Here is an 18,914-nt window from a genome sequence, read left to right as displayed (position 1 = left end):
TAATCCAATCCGTCATAGCTACTGTGAGCTGAATGTCATCCGGGCACATCTGAAAACAGAAGATGACAGGCTGGAAGGCACAGGGCAGGAAACCAGGCCCCACAAAGACTGCAGAGGACAAAAGGATAGAGGGACAATGGGATAGACAGGATAGACAGACAAACCAACCCCAGCACAAATGGATCAGGAGAAGGGAGAGAGTCTAGGCTAGCCCTTGTCCCTGGTTGAGTCACTGTGCGTGACGGTCAGTTCAACCCACAGGAGGAGGGGCAAGCACTGAGGAAGACATAAGCTCAGTTGGCAGTACTCAAAGGGATGTCAGAAGAGAGGTGCTCGACGCCACAGAGTTGAGTCTGGGAGGTGATGTAGTCATCAGTAGGTGTCTGAGGTGACAGCAGTGAGAGGGAAGGTGAGAAAAGAAGCACGTGGACAGAGCGGGGGGGGGGGGGGGCTGCATGTAAAGGACTCATGGAGGAAGAGGGCCTGCCCATCAAGGCTGGGCTGGAATGGAGAGGGGCCCAGGGGCCCAAGGTAGGGAAGAGCCAGCTCACCTGGCTGCTGTGTTAAAGGTTAACTACCTGGTGAGAATGTCTCTTTGCCCAGTTTTAAAACAGAAATGGACTGACCAAGGTGCTCACATTTGAGTGGCTGCAGCAGTGCCTTCTTGGACTCCCTGGCTCCAGGCAGAGGCAGGCACCTTCTCCCCAGCAGATTTCATCTTTAACATTCTGCAAAACAGTTCCCTTCTGCGGCTCGCCACCACCTCTGTCTACCTCCCTCGAGTATTTTTGGCTGGATTTCCAATTTGATACATGAGCATTCCATCAGTCAAAACAATCTTTTTAATGAGCCTCTTGTCCTGACAGCTGTGTTTAAGATAGGGCATGGGAAGTGGGTAATGGAAATCTGGAAAATTGTCCATTTTGGATTGAACCTTAATGTGCGCCCGCGCTCCTTCTCACACACAAGCCTGCCATCTTCTTTTAAAAATAAAGAGGAAATTATGAATAGCAAGAAAGATGTAATTTGTGCAAATGAAAAAAAAGATCTTCTGATCAGATACTCAGAGAAAGATGAGAGGGAAGTGTAATTATTGGGTGCCGCCTGAGTACATACCACACAGCTTCCTGCCGGGTGACCCCAGCCATATCACTGATTCTCGCTTGATCTTCTCACAGCCCTGGAGTGGTTGACACTCGCTCTGTCTTCCAGATGAGGACACTGAGGCTCAGAGATGTGTAGGTACACATGATGCCCACACAGATGGGCAGCAGAAGAGCCAAGCATCAAGCCTGTGTCCCTTACCACCTGGCTGCCCTTGCTATTCTGGCAATCAAATATTAATATTAATAAAATACAGCCTCCTTGCATATTCTACACACAGGTTTTGAATGCCCAACTCATCAGGAAGGGAGAAAATAAATTAAAAAGCTGAGCATAGCCACCCATGGAGAAAAGGAATAAGGGGCATTGGGGCCACAGGCTGAGGACTGTGATTAATACTGGAGACCAGGCAGGAAAGGGATGCGAGGCTGTGATCACTCCCAGGCCATGGATACAATGGGCAGCCAGGCATCTCTGGGCCCTGAGAATAGTTACTGTTTACCCTGGAGCATGGGAACTGGCTCTGAAGAGCATCATAAGCGGGCTGTGGCTGTAGTGGTGTGGCAGTTATAGACAGGAACAGGGCCCCTCTTGGCTACCCCAGGGTTGGTGTGATGGTTCTGACCATGAACTCTTCCATTCATTCTTTTCTGGGAACTTCTGCCCCAGAACCAGTTCATTCCAGTTAAGCTGCAATGCTCCAGACTGGCTATTATCTAGGCCACTCCTCTGCCACCAAGAATTGTATGTCATCCCCTTCTCCTGCCTTCTAGTTTCAATTAAAATATGGCTTTTGTCATGTAATATTTAGATTAGGTAAAACAAGTGTGATTTATGTGACTTTTTTTGTAGGTTAGAAAAATCCTTAAAATGAAACAAAAGATTCTCTTTGGGTTGTACAGGATGAGCTGGCCTTGAGTGAAGGTCCTGGCAACAACTGGATCATTGCTTCCTAGTGAAGCAAAACAGGTGGCGAGAGAGAGGGAGAGATGAGACCCAAGAGGAAACTGCAAATCTAGACAAGCCAGATGTTTCACATATATGGGCCAGACATCTGATCAGATGCCTGAGGTGACCAGATGTTTGGGTGTAAGTGGAGCACCCACCAGAGGGGAGGCATGACCCAGGCTTCCAGCAGGGCCAACCCAACAGCACCAGGTGCTGTCATGGCGAAGACTTCAGTGGCTCAGCTTCTGAAGTAGATGGTGCCCCTCGCAGGTCACACATCAGCAGAGCAGTCAGCTGGGCATCCCCCAAAACCTAGAGAGTCTAGTGCTGAAGAGAGCAGAGACCTCCCTGGGACCCCGCTGCAGGGGCTGCAGACCTCAGCACACCTAGGGACAGGAGCAGTCTCTGTCCAGGGTCCTGAAGCTTACCAGGGAGCAGCACTGAGTGGGTCGCCTATGCCTGGCCAGTCCCTGGAGGGCTGAAAGGCTCTGAAACCACCTGCCGTCCCAGGTTAGGGGATTTATTATCAAAATACAGAAAGATATCCAACCATCTAGATTTTACCCAGCAGAAATAGTTTTCAAGATTTCAGAGTTCCTCCAACAGACTCCTGTGTGAGCAGTGAACGTGAGCCTGGTGTAGATCCTTGGTGGGGTACCACTGCAGGGGTGCATGTGTGTTTATCATCTAGAATATACATATTAACAGTGATCTGGGAAGGACACCTGAACTCCCAAGTGGGAAGAGGGCTTTCCAGCAATTTCCTTCCCTCTCCCATTTTTTATTTGATGTTCTATATTTTCACAATATTTCCTTGTATTTGTAGCAATCTTGTATTGTTTTTTCTCTACTTTTTATTCAGAAATGTTTTTAAGTTTACAGAAGAGTCGCAAGAGTGTGGATAGTGAATAGAACAAATGTGTACCCTTCACCCACGTTTACTTGTTGTTAACACTTAACCCCAACTGCTTCAGCCCTTGTTTGTGACAGCTGCTGTCTACATGTTTATCCTTTTCTGATCTGTTTGAGGGTAAGCTGTGTGCATCATGTGTCTTCTTATTTCTCTTAGAAAACATACCCCACAACATGAATATACTTTCTTTTACTTGGTTCATTTAACCATTTATCTCAGAAATCACTCCACTCTCAGTATGTAGATTGTCCTTGTTCTTTTTCATGGCTGCAGTGTGTTTACTCACACTGCTATAGTTTATTCATCTGCTCTCTTAAGATATGCATTACTTTTTTTTTTTCAGAGCAGATACTGGGGATTGAAGCAAGAGGTGCTCTACCACTGAATACCAGCACTTTATTTTTTGAGAAGGGTCTTGCTAAGTTGCTCAAGCTGACCTTAAACTTTTGAGCCTCTTTCTTCAGCCTCCTGAATTTCTGGGGTTACAGGTGCGTCACCGCAATGCTAGACATGCATTACTTTTGAAGGCAGCAAAGCAATAATGGAAAGAGCAAGTAGCTCCAGCCACAGGTCTTTGTTATATTTAAAGTGGATGTGGCAGTGGAGAAGTCAGGTGGCTAAGGAGCCCTCAGTCTTGTTACTTAGCTCCCATTAGGATCTTTCTACATCTTATCATTAGAATAATGAAATATTATGAGGTCCAGCCAAAGTAACTGTTCGGTTGGGGTCTCTAGCAGGAAACCCAGAGACAGGGATTGGGGTTGGCTCTCGGGGACAGAGAGTGAGGAAATAAGACAGAGAAAAAGCACAGGAAGTTTGGTCTTAACCATCACATGAGTGCAGCCTGATCCACAGGGCTCTAGAACACTAATGAAACTATACAGGTGGTCCCACCATAGGGCAAGGACTGACCCCAGCCCCACCCCATGCACAATAATACATTTTAGAAATGTTGGAAGAATTGTAAATAATATAGACTGGCCCATAGCAGCTCTTCAGTAAATGATAGCTATTATTGTTGCTATTCCTTTTTGATGGTTTATTTGGGTACCAGATTCAGTTTATCTGTCTAAAACTTACAATTCAGTGGTTTTTAATCTATTTACGGAGCTGTACATTAACACTAGGATCTATTTTACAGTATTTCCATTACTTCATAAAGCAATCCTATACTCTTTGGTAGTCACTCTCCAGTTTCCTCCCAAACTTCTCTGGCTCTAGAAATGTGTCTCTATGGTTTGCCTGTTCTCGACATTTCCTATGAGTGGAGTCATTCATTATACTGTTTGAGGACTGGCCTTTTTTGCCTGTCATTTAGTCATTGGTGTGGCCTCCCCATCCCCTTCAGTAGGAGAGCGCTTCTGAGAAAAAGGCAGCTGTGGGCCCATGGCAGCCAATCCTCCCAGCAGCAGGAGGGTGGCTACACCAGCCTCCACAGAGGGCCTGGCAGGGATGCCAACAGTGTCCACCTTAGTAAGCCACATGAAAGGGCTGTGTTAAGAGTAAGACAGAAAATTTATCCAGTGTCGTGAAAGAACAAAGGGTAACAGTTTCTCAGAAGTCTATAAAAAATTAAGAACTAATAAATGATTTAGCAAGGTATAAGATTAACAGGCGAAAATCAATTGTATTCTTATATGCTATCCGCAGACAGTTGTTACTAGAAATTGTGAAAACAATTGAATCTCCAGTGGCACCAAAAGACATAAAATCTTAGGAAGAACAAGTAATGTCAAAGCCCTCTACCCTAAAAACTACAAACACTGATAAAATAATGAAAGAAGGCCTGAGTAAGTGGAAAGATAGACCATGCTCATGGATTGGAAGACAAGGTTCTTAATAGGCATTTTCCCCAAGGTGATCAAAATTCCAGCCGCTTCACTTATTGTCCGAGTCGACAAGCTGATCTAAGCAACCATAATAGCCAAAATAGTTGGATTGGATCAAAGTCCACCACCTCCCCCCCTTATTTTCTAGCAACAATAGGGATTGAACCACAAGCAATAGGCTTGTGCACACCAAGCAGGTGCTTACCACTGAGCTAGACTCCAGCCCTTGAGTTATTTTTTTAAGTGGTAGGATTTTGACACTCTTTATTTAAAGTAGATAAAGAAGTCTGACCTTCAGGCAGTTGCTCTTATTTGTAGTATAAATGAACTGCCTTGTGTTTCTTTCAGTAGTGTTCCTTGCATGGCAGATACACTCATCTCACCCAGTTGGAATGGCATCCATAGTTTTATAAACTAAATTACAAGTCACTCTGTTGTTGTTTTTATTTTTGAGATGCAGAGAAGCTTCCATTTTTTTGAAGAATCTGGAAATTTGGGCTAAACTTTGATGGACCAAACATAAATTTTTAATGGTATGCTTTTCTCCACTGCTACCATTGGCCCTCCTCTTGTTCTTGTAAAGCTTAAGTGGCTCACAGCCGTGTCCACAAGGTTGCATTTTTTCCACATGTTCACTCTATAGAAGAGGGCAGAGTTTCATAGCTGAGACAGAGCCTGAAAAGAGGAATGACCCTCAAAAGAGGTCTCATGGAAATGTCTGTAAGGTCCCATTCAAGTGCACACACATGTGGAGCTGGGAGGTTTAGACCGGGGAAAGCCTGGACCGGAAGTGCTGAGATGCTTGGTGCTCAGGGCAGGCAGGAGGACACACCTGCTCCAGCACTTTTTAAAGTTATTTCCATTTCAGCCAGTCTTAGCTCTCTGCGGCCCTGGCCTCCCTTTTTCTGTGCCCCTGCCTCCCCTGTCCTTTAGCCCAGCCAGAATCCAAACTGGAATCCCATGTGCAGACTTTCACTCTCCTCCCCTTGAAAGTGCTCAGAGAGTCCGTCAGAGGATTGAAATGCTAGAGAGAGAATGTGGATGCTTGGCTGTGACAGGCAGCAGGAGCCTCTGTTCATGTTTGGCTCCCCTGCTTCCGAAGCACACCTGACACTCCTGCTTCACTCGTGGTGTTCCCCAGGCCTGGTGTGTCTGTTTTGCCTCCACTGGGCAGCCATTTCAGTTAAGAGCCCTGACTGGGGCCAGACCCTGGGTTCAGATCCCTGCCCTGCCTTTCACAGTCCCAGTTAAGCACCAAATGTCTCTCAATGTCCATTTTCTCATCTGTGAACCTGGGATAACAACTTCACCCCTTCAGAGGGAAATTGTGGGGAACAAATGAGTTAGAAATGTTAAGTGTCTAGAATGATGCTTGGCAGATAATGAACACCCCAATATTATTATTACTACTGCCACAGTCACGATCTCCTTCAGGTCAGTCAGAGAACTGGAAGAAGTGAGTGTACCTTTAGGTCAAAGCCTCCTCCTCCAGGGAGCCTTCTAACAGGCCTGCAGCACCATGGTCTTTGGCACTTTGCACCTTTAACATGATGGACAGGGCGGTGATGTTCATTGGGCTGTTTCCCTGCCCTTCAGACTGCCAGCTGATGATTGGCTCACAGCGGCCCCAGCAACATCTAGCTGATTGGCTCCTCCACGGAGCTGCTCATTGGGGGACTTCTTTGGCTCCGCCCACACGTCCCAGCCAATCAGCCTCAAGAGCAGGAGGATTGTGGGAGGTGGTGAGGTTTGTGTGGGGGTGAGAGGCTTGTGGGAAGCCAGTGGAGGCAGTTGGGCTCTGAGGGTTTTTTCCTGAGGAGCTGTTTTGTTTGGCGTTTGTAGTTTCTTTTGACAAGCCTGAGTCAGCCTGATCCCAACACGCATCCTATCTTTGTGACCTTGTAAGGCACCTAACCTCTCTGTTCATCATGCCTTCATCCATGTCGTGGGGATAATTTCTTCGTTGAGGGGTCCTCATGAGGCTTAAGTGAGATATTGCACATGCCAAGTGCTCAGCTCATCAGGAGATGTTCAGCAAATAAAGCACTTTGAAATTGTGTTGTCCCTTTCTGCATCTGTTATGCAGAATTCTCTCCATCACTACCGGGCTACAGACCTTGAGGGGTTTGTTTTGTTGTTTGGGGGGATTTTTTTTTTTTTTTTTTTTGTGCCAGGGACTGACTGCAGGGGCTCTTAATCACTGAGCCACATCCCAGCCCAACTTTGAGCTCTTGATTGCTGGGAAAGGTGGGTCTCGCTGCACTTTACTCACCCTGGCACCAGAAAGGGGTTCAACACTGAAGACACAGCCTCCTGCCTTCCCCATCCCCAGAGAACCTGGAAGGGCCCTTCCTCCCTGCATACTCCTAGCCCCAGGCAGTGGGGCTCCAGGAAAGGCACATAGCAGGGAGACTCTGATGAGAGTGGTTACGCTAAGATGTAGAGCCCCAGATGGTGAAGAACCCCCCTAATGGGGCCGAACCGGGCTTAGCCAGATCTCATGTTGGCGGCCTGTGCCTCCCAAAACTGAGATCACCCGCCACTCCCTTGCCTCATGGCCATTGCTGGCAGCTGGCCAGGATTGCCGCATGCCTACCCCCTGGCTCCCTGCTGAGCAGACAGACTCCTCTCCACAGTCTTTATACCCACTTTCTATAGGGTCACATCCAAACTCTCTTTTTCTTTCTCTTTAAATGAGTCACATTCTTTTTCCTTACAACTGAGGCGGAATAAATGACTGCAACTAATGATTTATAACACAATTTTCACTTCTGTAGCTGGCAATGTAAAGATACATAACATTTCCATAAATGTGTACTCATGCTGGATAAAAATAAAAGGTGTCCAATTAGAACTTGCTTACATTTTTCAAGCTCAAGTCAGTTTTTCACATCAGAATTGTACTAAGCAAATTTATGATATTAGAATAATAAATTATACGGAGATGATATCCCAATCTTCTGACTGGTTTGAAGTGAGTTTGAATCAGGGTGGCTTAAAAATGGCTTTTTGGTATCTTCCTGACATGATACTATGAAGAAATAAATATGAAGCTGATGCCATAGAAAGCCATCCCCTGCGGACACAGCAGCTGCCTTTGCAGGAAATTCTTCTGGCAGTAATTTAAGATGTTTGTCATCTCCTTACAGCAGTTCATAATTCAAAGACAATCTATCTGTAATACTCAATTACGGAACCACAGAGGCGTGTCGGCCACAGATGACCGATCAACAGCCCAAATGGAAATTTTGCTCAACTGCTGAAAACACCACTAAAATCTGTCCCCGTCTGGGAGGCCACGTTTGATTAACACATTCCGGACTCCATTTGGTCATGAATCAGTGCTTCTCTCTCAGAGGCTGGTAGGAAGCTGAGGTGGGTGAAACGTCCTAACAAAGCGAGGTTCCTATGCCTGGAAGTCACAGGAGTGTAACCTGGACAAGAGCCTGCATGTTGCAGAGCTCAGAGCCAGGCTGGACCTGGGCCCTACTCCAGCAGTGAGAAGCTGGCCCTGCCCTGAGAAGCCTCCTGGGGGGAGGATGGGTTGTCAGCATGTCCCTGCTCCCCTATAGACCTCTGCCACCCTTGAAAGGCATTGTCATTATTCATCTAATAGACAGGAAACAGTAGCTCTCAAGGTGAAAGGTGTATCCAAGGTCCCAAAACAGAACAGAGCCTGAGTCTGCACTGCCAGTCAAGGGCAAGGCTTCCGACATCCTGGTGTCCAAGTTCTGAGCTAGCTATGTGGCTTCGTGTTGGTTTCTGAGCTTCTGTTGGCCTCAGTTTTCTCACCTAAATAGTACATGTATGAGCCCTGAGACCAAGGTCCATTGGAAGGATGCAGTGGGATGAAGGCTGGAAAGGATTTCATGTCCTGCATGACACGAGATATGGCTGCTGCTCTGCTCCATCCAGGCCCACTCGTGGTCTGCTCTGCCTTGGTACCTGACCATAAGGAGTAATGAAGGCCAGACGAGAACATGTTCAGGTTCAAAACTCCTGGGCTTTCAAGAAGGTTAGAGATAGACCCAGAAACTCCTATCACAAGATACTGGTTCCAACCCAAGCAGCAGCTCCTTCACTCCCCCACGCAAAATTGTGTTTATACTAGACCAGCCAGGAACATGCCAGAACCTTGAAAGTAGCACCAGAGTCCAGGAGAACGGGTGTATCAATCTTCCAACTTTTGAGACCAACTTCAGCTGTCAGCCTGACCATTCCTTTGTAAACCTGTCACATGTTCATTGCTTGATTTCTCATTCAGGACCCCAAAATGTTAGTTCCTTATTGTAGAAAGGAGAAATCTCTTCTGTGAAGAGGCAAAAGGATCTGAATACCTGTGGTACATACTAGCAACTTGACCCAGCCCTCCTCAGGTATGCTTGCTACTCTGAGGATCCTCATCTGGTCATATTGTCTGTGTCTTAGGACTTAACAATAAGTGGTGAGACTAAAAGGAAGAGGGCAGGGCATGTTCTTACAGAGCAGGGCAGCAGTCCAAGGTCCAGGGAGCTCTGCCCTGACCATTTTTGGCCACCTGACCAGTCACCTCTAATGCTCCATCTCTACCAGTGCCAGTGAACATGAAATTAAAATGAGTTTTTGACACTAATTCCTGCTAATGTGCACTTATTTCAAAATTGCCAGGTATTCTTTCCAAAATAGTGCAGTTTACAACTGTGAGTTAGGCATAAAGAGACAAATTTCATAAGCATAATTTAGCATACAAAATATTTACTAATGCTAAGTGTTTTCCTTCCAGCCACTCACAGCTCCCCAGGGCAAGTGTCATCTCACTCCCATTGGGGCCTCAGACAACACAGGCCTGAGGCTTTGACACTCCAGAAAGGCTACCAAGGAAGCAGTCGTTTACACACGCACGCACGCACGCACGCACGCACACACACACCCTGTGCAATCAGGAGCTGTTCTCCCTCTGTGGCAGGAACTCAGCAGGCACCCAGCCCAGCAGTTCCAGCTGCGCTTTTGAACCACACAGCTCTGGCCCTAGTGTGATGTGCCTGCATGACCCCTTTCCTTGGTTCCTCGGGCTGCCCCATCTTGTTCATGTCTCCTCGATGTTTTGCTCCTGCTCATTGATCAACTTGTGATCACAGTAAGCATTACAGTAATAAAGGCAGAGAGTGGTGCCCCTTGCTGGGCTCGCCTGTCCCACTGGAGGCACAGATGCATGCCTGCACCCTCTTCTGTAGACATTGTCTTTATTTTGCAAACATAGGAACACTTTTTTTTTTTTTTGCAGCTTGCTATTCATACATAATATCATTGGTGCCTTGCAATGCCAGTGCATGTAAATCTATCTCTTTCCTTATCTGAAGTTTTGCTTTCCACAGTTTTTAGTTACTGTGGTAAACTGCAGTCTGAATTATGAAATGGAAAATTCTAGGAATAAACAATTTATAAGTTTTAATTTCCTGCCGTCCTGAGTAGCATGATGAAATCTTGCCTGGCACTGTTCTGCTCTGTCCCAATCTGGATGTGAATTGTCCCTTTTTCCAGTATCCACACTACATATGCCACCCAGACATTAGTCATTTAGTGGATTTCTTGGCTGTAAGCTCAACTGTTATGCTACTGTAGTGCTTATGTTCAGGTAACCCTTGTGCAAGGATGCAAAGGGGGCACCAGGACATAAAACATGGAAGGACAAATGGTGGCTCTGGCACTACATGGCAGCGCTGCTGAGCATGTGGGAAAAACCTATTGTGTATACAGCTCAGTTTCAGGTACCCACTGGGGGTCTTGGGATACACCCCCTTGAGTAAGAGGGGACTGTGAGCATTCAGCGGTATCCCCTAAGTGAGCTGTACAGACAGTGGATGTTGTCCTGTTTATGCCCACAGACCTGACCACACCTCGGGGCTCTTCTCGAGGAATGTCTGAAGAATAAATTGCCACTGAGGTGACTTTGCTGGGTGAAGGGGAGATAGTAAAATGTGAAGCGGCTTTGCCACCTTGCCCCCTGGAGTGGGTTGCGGTGGGTTGCGGTCTAGTAAGTGGAGACAGCCCTTCTCTCCACCCTGGCTGTTTCAAGAGGGAAACTGAGTCACCTTCTTCTGCACCTGCAGGGTTGCACCTCAGCACCACACATCTACACCTGCCTGCAGGGGAGGCTCCCGGCCTTGCTAATTGGCAAACGTGGCTGCAGCCCCAACAGCTCTGTTTCAGGTCTCCTGATTCCTACCGCAGAGCAAGGGCTGCGAGCCGCTCAGCATACTTGCCTCACGCCTTTTTCTCTTTCTCCTCTTACTCTCCTTTTTTCTCCTTTCTTTCTCCCTGGTCTCTTTGTCTTTTTTTTAATTTTTATTTTTTAACCAGCATTCTTAATCTCTTATCTGCTTTCTTGTTCCACAGAGTGGAACTTGTGAAAATTCTTCCAATCCTGGAATTTAAAAAGAACATAAGAAAAAAAAACTAAGGGCATCCATTTATGGACTTGAGTTAATGTCTTCCAGGTTGATTCATTCGCTGGAAAGCATGCACCACCCTAGCACAAGATATTCATAAATGGGGAGACAGGGTGGGAGAGAGATTGGGATTTTCTGTATTATCTTTCATTTAAATCTGAAGTTGTTCTATTTTTCAATTTTAATTTTTTAAAGCCTGGATAAATTACATTTGGTCATCATGTCTCCTTAGGCTCCTGCTGGCATGGTTTCTTCCTTATATTTGATGGTGACCCTGATGGTTTGGAGGAGTACTGGTCAGGTGTTTCACAGGATGTCTATCTTCAGGAATTTTCTGTTTCTGGTGACTTGAGTGGAGTGGTGGGCTTACAGGAAGAGGACCCAGAGGTGGAGTGCCACTTCATCACAGCCTTGCTGAAAAGCACAGACCCCTATGAGCTGTGCTGCGGGTGTCGTCCAGCTTTTCCACCATGGGTGCTTTTTTTTTAACCCCCTCTTTGTACTTTGTAAAAGGAAGTCAGCACATAGCCCACTCCGAAGGGGTGAGGAGCTAGGCTTTCCTTCCAGAGTGAGGAGTATCTACATAAAACATTTGCCTTTCCATATGGGAAATTTGTTCTTCTTTCTTCCACTTATTTATTTATTCAGTCATTCATGTCAGCATGGATTTGTGGAATTTTTTAATACTTTGGGTCGTAATTCAATACTAATGTATTTTGTTGCTCAAATTATTAAGCCTAGACTTGAGGCTCCTTCACTGATTGCTGTGTCCCTTTGACATACCCCAGCATTGTGGGGTGTGAGTCTTGAGCACTTCCTTGCTAATGGCAGTGCAAGATGCCTGGCTCATCTCGTGTGTTTCCTGCCCTAGTCCTGTCAGGGGTCCAGAGTTCTTTTTATTGGGGAATGGTTATAGTAGCCAGGATCTGTGTACTAAGTATACTCATTGCCCTGTGTCCTTGCTTCCCACAGTCTCAGTAGACAGCAAGGAAGTAGATCCTGGATTCTGGCCTGAGTTTATATACTTCTATAAATGTTTCTGTGTGCAGCCATCTGCATTGATTTCAGGCAAACGTGAATTTATACTGATGTTTCCAGCTCTAATCCATAACCACGTGGGTCATTTTAGCCTCCTCTCCCATAAATTTTTTCTGCATTTTTTATTGAGCTATAATCCAGATGCTATAAAATTTACCCTTTAAAGTCAGTGGTTTTAGTACATTCACAAGGTTATGTAACCATCACCACTCTCTAATTGCAGGCCATTTTTACAATTTCATAAAGAAACTCTATACTCATTAGCAGTCATTCCCCACTGCCTCCACCTCTGGCAGCAGTGATCTAATTACTGCCTCTGTACATTTGCCTATTCCAGACCTTTCATTTACATGGGACCATGTGTTTTGTGGCCTTTTATGTCTGGCTTCTTTCACTTAGCATGATGTTTCCAAGTTTCTTCCTTGGAAACAGGAGGCATCAGGCATTGTAGCAGACATCAGTACTTCATCTCTTTTGATAGCTGAATACTGTCCCATTGTATTGGCAGATCACTTTTGTTTATCCATCATCATTTAATGGGCATGTGGTCTGCTTCCACTTTTTAGCTATTATGAACACTGCTGCTATAAACTTATGTACAAGTTTTTGCATAAATGTATTTTCTCATTTCTCTTGGGTGAAACACTGGATTGTGGCAACTGTATACTTCATATTTTGAGGAATTACCAGAGTGTTTTTCCACAATTGCTGTGCCATCTTACATTCCCACCAGTTCAAATTTCTCCAAAGCCATGTGAATACTTGCTTTCTATCGGTTTTATTATAGGCATCCTAATGGATATAAAGTGGTTATCTCATTGTGGTTGTGATTTCCTTATTAAGTATCTTGAGTGTCTTTTCTTGTGCCTATTGGCCATTTGTATTTTTTTTTTTAAAGAAATGTCTGTACACATCCTCTGCCCATTTGTTAATTGGATTGTCTTTCTAGCATTAAAGTTGCAAGACTTTTTCATATGTTCTGGATATTAGACCCTTATGACTTGCAAATAGTTTCTCCTATTCCTTGGTCATCTTTTCTTCCTTTCTCCCTTTCCTTGGTAATGTTTTTTGAATCACAAAAGTTTTTAATTTTGACAAAAATGTAGCATACTTACTAATTTATCAATTTAGCCAATTTACCTAGTGTGCTAATTTGGTTGCTTATGCACAAATATTTTTTTTTAAGAATATGACTATACATTTTTTCTAACATACTACCAAGTTAATCAGTATTTTCTAACAAAGATGATCCTTTATACCTTTAATTTTCCTTTGAACTTTCAATCTTGACATGTTGTTTGAGTTTTTAATTTCACTTTTAATATTAAATAAATAGGGATTTTTTTAAAAATCAGTAGTTAATTCAGTTTGCCAAAATATTTTATTAGAATTAACTCCTTGTGTTTTAATACTTCATCCTTTCCTCTGCTGAAATAGGAGTAATAATTAGGAGTAATAATTCTTTTAGTGATGATTTGGGAGTATTAAACTCTTAGTCTTTATATTTATAAACATATCCTTATTTTGCCCTCAGACTTAAATGATAGTTAAGCCAGGTATGAAATTTTAGGTTCATAGTTATTTGCCCTGAGCAATTTGAAGGTATTCAAATTGATTCTGTCATTGCCGAGGTATCTACTCTCTAACTGCCATTCCTGTGTAATATTTTCACCATAATATCTTCTTAAGGTTTTTCTGTTTTCTCTTTGATATACCATAATTTTACTACATTACATGTCAATATGAAATAATTTTTATGTCTCCTACCTAGTACTTTTTATCTGAGGACCCACATGTTCCTCCCTTCTGGAAAATTCTCTGGTATTATTTTTTAAAATTCTTCTCACTGTTATTTTTTCCTTTCCCTTTTTCCAATTCCTCTTAATCATCTGTTGGTACCTCATTCCTCTCCTCACGTTCTTTGAACAGCTTCATATTGCTTGTGTCTGGGTCTCTCTGTTGTCTTCTAGCTCATTTTCCCCATTCTCCATTTTGGTTCACTAATTTTCCTCTTTGACTAGTGTCCAATCTATAATTTATCCCATTTATTGAGGGTTGTTTTTATTTAAATTTTTAATGGATATCTTTTATGTCCACCATTTTAAAATTTTTATTGCCTATTGTTTTCATTCAGTTTTTCCTGTTTTGTTTCATAACATTTTCTTTTTATGGATATTAGTCCTTCATTAAGGATTCCTGGACATCAACATATTGATTTTAAATACTTTCCAGACAGATTCATGTAGTTAATTTCATTTGAAGTTCGTGATGGAAGAGTTTATGGATTGTCTTGTTTAGCATGAGATTGCTTCACGGGTGGTAGAATGTTTTATTGCAGGTTTGATTTGAGGACTAGATATTCTTTTGTTTCTGTTGTTGTTGTTTCTGGTTTTGTTTGTTTGTTTTTCTTTTATTCTCTCTTGACTAACATCTCCGTGTCTGGTGGTTTTGGTCACATTCTCCTGACCCCTTCCCAGAACAGGCCTCATAATGGAAGTGGAGTAATATCAGGGACACATGGGTCAGTACATAGATGTGAGCCTGTGTCTGTCCTTCCTCGGGTGGTGAGGAGCCCTGGCCCAGTGGTGTGCTGCAGTCGCTTCCTGCCAGCTTGTTAGAACCAATTGTTAATTTTATATGTGGGAGGGGGATTGAACCTGGGGCATCACCCAGGCTAACATGTGTTCTACCACTGAGCTACACCCCCATTCCCATGATTATTAGATCCTAAGGGATTTTGCAAACTGGTTATTAAACAGCTTTTAATTTAAGAGTAAATTATTTAACTTCTCCATTAAATTACAGTTAGCACTCTGTACTTAACCAACCACAGATCAAAAAATAGTTTTTGGAAAATTACATCTATACTGTACATATACAGATTTGTCTCTTGTCATTCTCCTACAAACAATACAGTATGACTATTTACATAACATTTACACTGTACTAGGTGTTACATGTTATCAGGAGGTGCTTTAAACTAAGCAGCATGTGCGTTGATTAAACAAAGACACCGTGCGGCTCCATGTGAGGGACTCGAGCATCCTGGATATTGGTATCCCTGGGGGATCCTGAACCAAGCCCCCATGGATATTGAGAGATACTTGTAGATTAAAAGGCAAAGGTCATAAATACTCAGAATTCATCATACACTCTAGTTCTTTTGCTACTACAACTTGTCTCCACTGCCAGGGTGGTTTACAGCTTCTGCAGCTGTATGGTGGAGACACTGTAATGGTGTGATGCTGAGCATCCGTCCCTCCCCACCCCAGTTCAGTGACATCGAGTTGGCAACCCGACAACCTTGACTGGAGTATTCACACTGGAAATTCTCAGACCTGGCTAACAGATCTCCCCACTCACACAGCTTCTGAGCAATGCCCAGCATGCCACTGCCCCATCCCTGAGTGGCCGGTCCTTCCATCTCCTGTAAGCAGAGCTCCCCCACCAGCCCATGTCAAGCAAAGGCCTGTGTCATTCCCCTTCTCAAGAAGGTGCTTTCCGCCTCTGACCTTCAAGAGCTTAATTCCAGGCACATTTTTGTCTCACTCATACTTTGCCTTTTTGTACGGATATTTACTGTGTTGCTGAGCCTATTCATGTCCTTTGGTTTTCTTGGGTTTCATCTATCATGGCTGTAAGTTTGGAGCAGAGGAGGGACATCAAATATTGAGTGAGTTCTGCTCTCCTGATTAGAACATGATAAACATTTTCTGAAGTTTTCGTTATCTTTGCAGTGCCAGGCATTGAACCCAGGCCTCACACGCGCTGGGCAATGCGCGCCACTGAGCTCCCAGCCTGTCAGCACTGTGGCTGTGCACGCATGGCCAATGTCATGGGGATATCAACTTGGGTTTTCTTCTCTCCTTTGTCTCTTCCCAAAGTCACTCACCTTATCTTCCTTCTCTCATCATGTTCGTTCTTGTCCTAGTTACAATAAACTTATTAATAATACATTGTTTGTATGAATTATCCTTGAAAAGATTCTGGATGTCACATAGGCTGCTTCCTTAATTACACACAAAATAATGTTATGCATTTAATATAACAATGTTCACAGAATAACACACCGGCGCCCCCCACCCATGACCCACATGGGAATCCTGGGCCCCCTAATGTCCTGTTTCCTTCCTTGCAGGTGTCAGAGCTGTGTTCTCAGGCCACTACCACAGGAATGCTGGGGGCACCTACAAGAACCTGGACATGGTGGTATCATCTGCCATCGGATGCCAGCTGGGCAAAGACACCCATGGGCTCCGAGTCGTGGTTGTCACCGCTGAGAAAATTGTTCACCGATACTACAGTTTAGATGAGCTGAATGAGAAAGGAATAGAAGACGATCTCATGGAGCTGATGAAGCAGTAGTGAGCCTCCCTTGGTGGTCTGTCCACCTTCCTCTTCTATAATATTTTGATTTTGTTTTGTTTTTACCAGAATCAGCAGCAGCACACAAGTCAGCCCCTGCTGGAATGTAAAAGTGGACCAGGCAGGGTTGTGAATTTACATCCTTTGGCATAAACCAGAGAGCGGAGCCCATCCTAAATTATATTAAAATAGAGCTGCCTTCTGTTGAAAAGGAGAGAGGGAGCCTGGAAATAATTTTTAGTTATTATGACATTAGACTGTCTCTGGCTGTTTGTGTAAGCTCTCCTAATGGTGTATTTCTCAGCTCTGCTTTTGAATTAGATTGTTTCTGGCAGTGCCTGATCAATGTTTACCTATTGACCTCAGTCCCAACTTGGTATTCACATGTGATCTTTGATAATTCCTTGAACAAACTGCATCTGATTATATTAAATTGTGGTCATGACTCCCCAAAATGCTAGGCAAAGCAAAGGTCATCTCCTTCCCTTCCTGGCAAAACAAATAGCTGTCTCTCATATCACGAGCCATGGAGACTTATTTTAACAAGGAGTCGAGTACCCCTTCTCACTGTTAAATTCTAAGACTTCTGGTATTGCTGACAGTAGAACCAGAATACAGTCAGTACACATCAGGACTTGAGTTGGCCTCCCTGGTGGCTCCAGAAGTCACCTTTGCACGTACATTGCCATTTACGAAACTCACCCAGAAGACGAGCACCGAGGCATGTGAGGTCATCCACAGCCCCTTGTGTTTCTCCACATTCGCACTCGGTGCTGCAGTGGGTCTGCAGATAGGTGTTTCGTGAGACCGGAATGCCCCGCAATTAATGAACCTCTTAATTGCATCTGCCTCAACAGAAAAATTGATGCAAAGATCTCAGAAGAAACAAACCAGAAATTCTGGTGGGGCCAAAACAGTGTGTCTAGCCACACCACATTGACACTGACTTCGATTCGGTGCACCAGGCAAGTACCCTTGACCAAAGAGCCAGGCTGCCTAAAATGAGCATCCTTTTCCCATAATCTGCTCTGCTGCATCTTTGCACTACTCCTGGCCACTGTGTGCTTTCACCCACATATTCTTTCTCAGCAGTTGTCCTTGTAGACACACAGCCAGGTACTCCAAGTTCTGCCAGGGAACTTTTATAGTATTCTGCAGTAGCATTTAACAGTCCTGAACTGACTTTAAAAACTGACTGGTTACAAATGAACTGCAAAGTCCATTAAATTAAAAAACTTTCCTGTTTAAAAAGTTTTAGTCAATGTAGCAAAACTGTGAGAAATTAAATAGAAAGATAATTGGATATGTAAATTCATAAGGAACAAAAGACGAGAAGTTAATTATACCACACATTGGTGACACACCATAGCTCATTGTTATGCAGCACAAGAAAATTGAAAAATATTCAAAACTAGAATGCTCTTGTAGTGTTTCGCTGCGTTCTTGTTTTGTGTTCATTTTTCTTTACGACAGATGTGGATAGAAGGTCAGAAGGTGAGTTCAACCTGGGACATAACTAGTAAGCCACTTTTTTGAGACCTGGGACCTGGGGACTCTTAGACTATAAACACAGGGGGCTTTGACTCCCCAGGAAAAATGGGAAGAGTCTGATCACAATGGATTGTAATCTTGTTCTCCGTTCTATTCCATGTGCTGAATGGGGGAGTTGTAAAGTAATGGGCAATGATGTAAAGTAGTGGACATGCAGCTTGGTAAACCCCATCCCCAAAATTGGATAAGTAGAAGAACTGGTTCACAACACTCCAAGCATATATGCTAAGTAAGAGGAGTACTGTGAAATCCCCACTATCTTTCAAGTTATGAGACCACGAGTCCCACAGTGGTGAGACGTTCATCATGAAGTCAGGAAGTATCCCCATGGGTGCACATGTGTCCACATACCAGATAATTGATTGTCAATTCACTTGGAATATAAAAATGAAGGAAGAACTGTGTGAGAAGAAAAAACAGATGCTTTGTCCTGTGAAAAATAATAAAAGGCTTGACGAGCATGCGTGCTGCTGTTCTGAGTGTTTATGTGTTTCGGGGGCTTTGGTTCAAAAGGGTGGAGCGTGTGGCCCAGGCCACCAGCTCAGCAGTGGGAATGGACCAGGATGCAAGCAGTCCACCTCTGCAGCCCACGCTCCTTCACTACCCTCTCCTTGGAGAATGTCTTTTACAGCCGAGCAGTTGGTACCTGCTCAGCCATGCCACACACCACTGTGTTCAGGGCCCTGACCGCCTTTCCTGGGCAAGAATCCAGCGTCAGCTGGAGGCCTGGGATTTCAC

General features: G+C 44.3%; 1 protein-coding gene across 3 annotated transcripts in view; it reads left to right on the top strand.

Moving 5' to 3' along the window:
- Nucleotides 1-18,639, top strand: part of CPPED1 (calcineurin like phosphoesterase domain containing 1) — an 88,527-nt gene extending 69,888 nt beyond the window's left edge. For all 3 annotated transcript variants that reach the window (XM_081298981.1, XM_081298982.1, XM_081298980.1), the window contains one exon: nt 16,399-18,639. In XM_081298981.1, coding sequence (XP_081155107.1) covers nt 16,399-16,625 — 227 coding nt within the window. In that variant the 3' untranslated portion in view covers nt 16,626-18,639. The remainder of the gene's footprint in view (nt 1-16,398) is intronic.
- Nucleotides 18,640-18,914: the final 275 nt, after the last annotated feature.

Source organism: Spermophilus citellus (genome assembly GCF_964194105.1).
Source record: "Spermophilus citellus genome assembly, chromosome: 6".
NCBI lineage: Eukaryota > Metazoa > Chordata > Mammalia > Rodentia > Sciuridae > Spermophilus > Spermophilus citellus.
The sequence above is the reverse complement of the archived record's forward strand: the minus strand, read 5'-3'. Positions and strand labels throughout refer to the sequence as shown.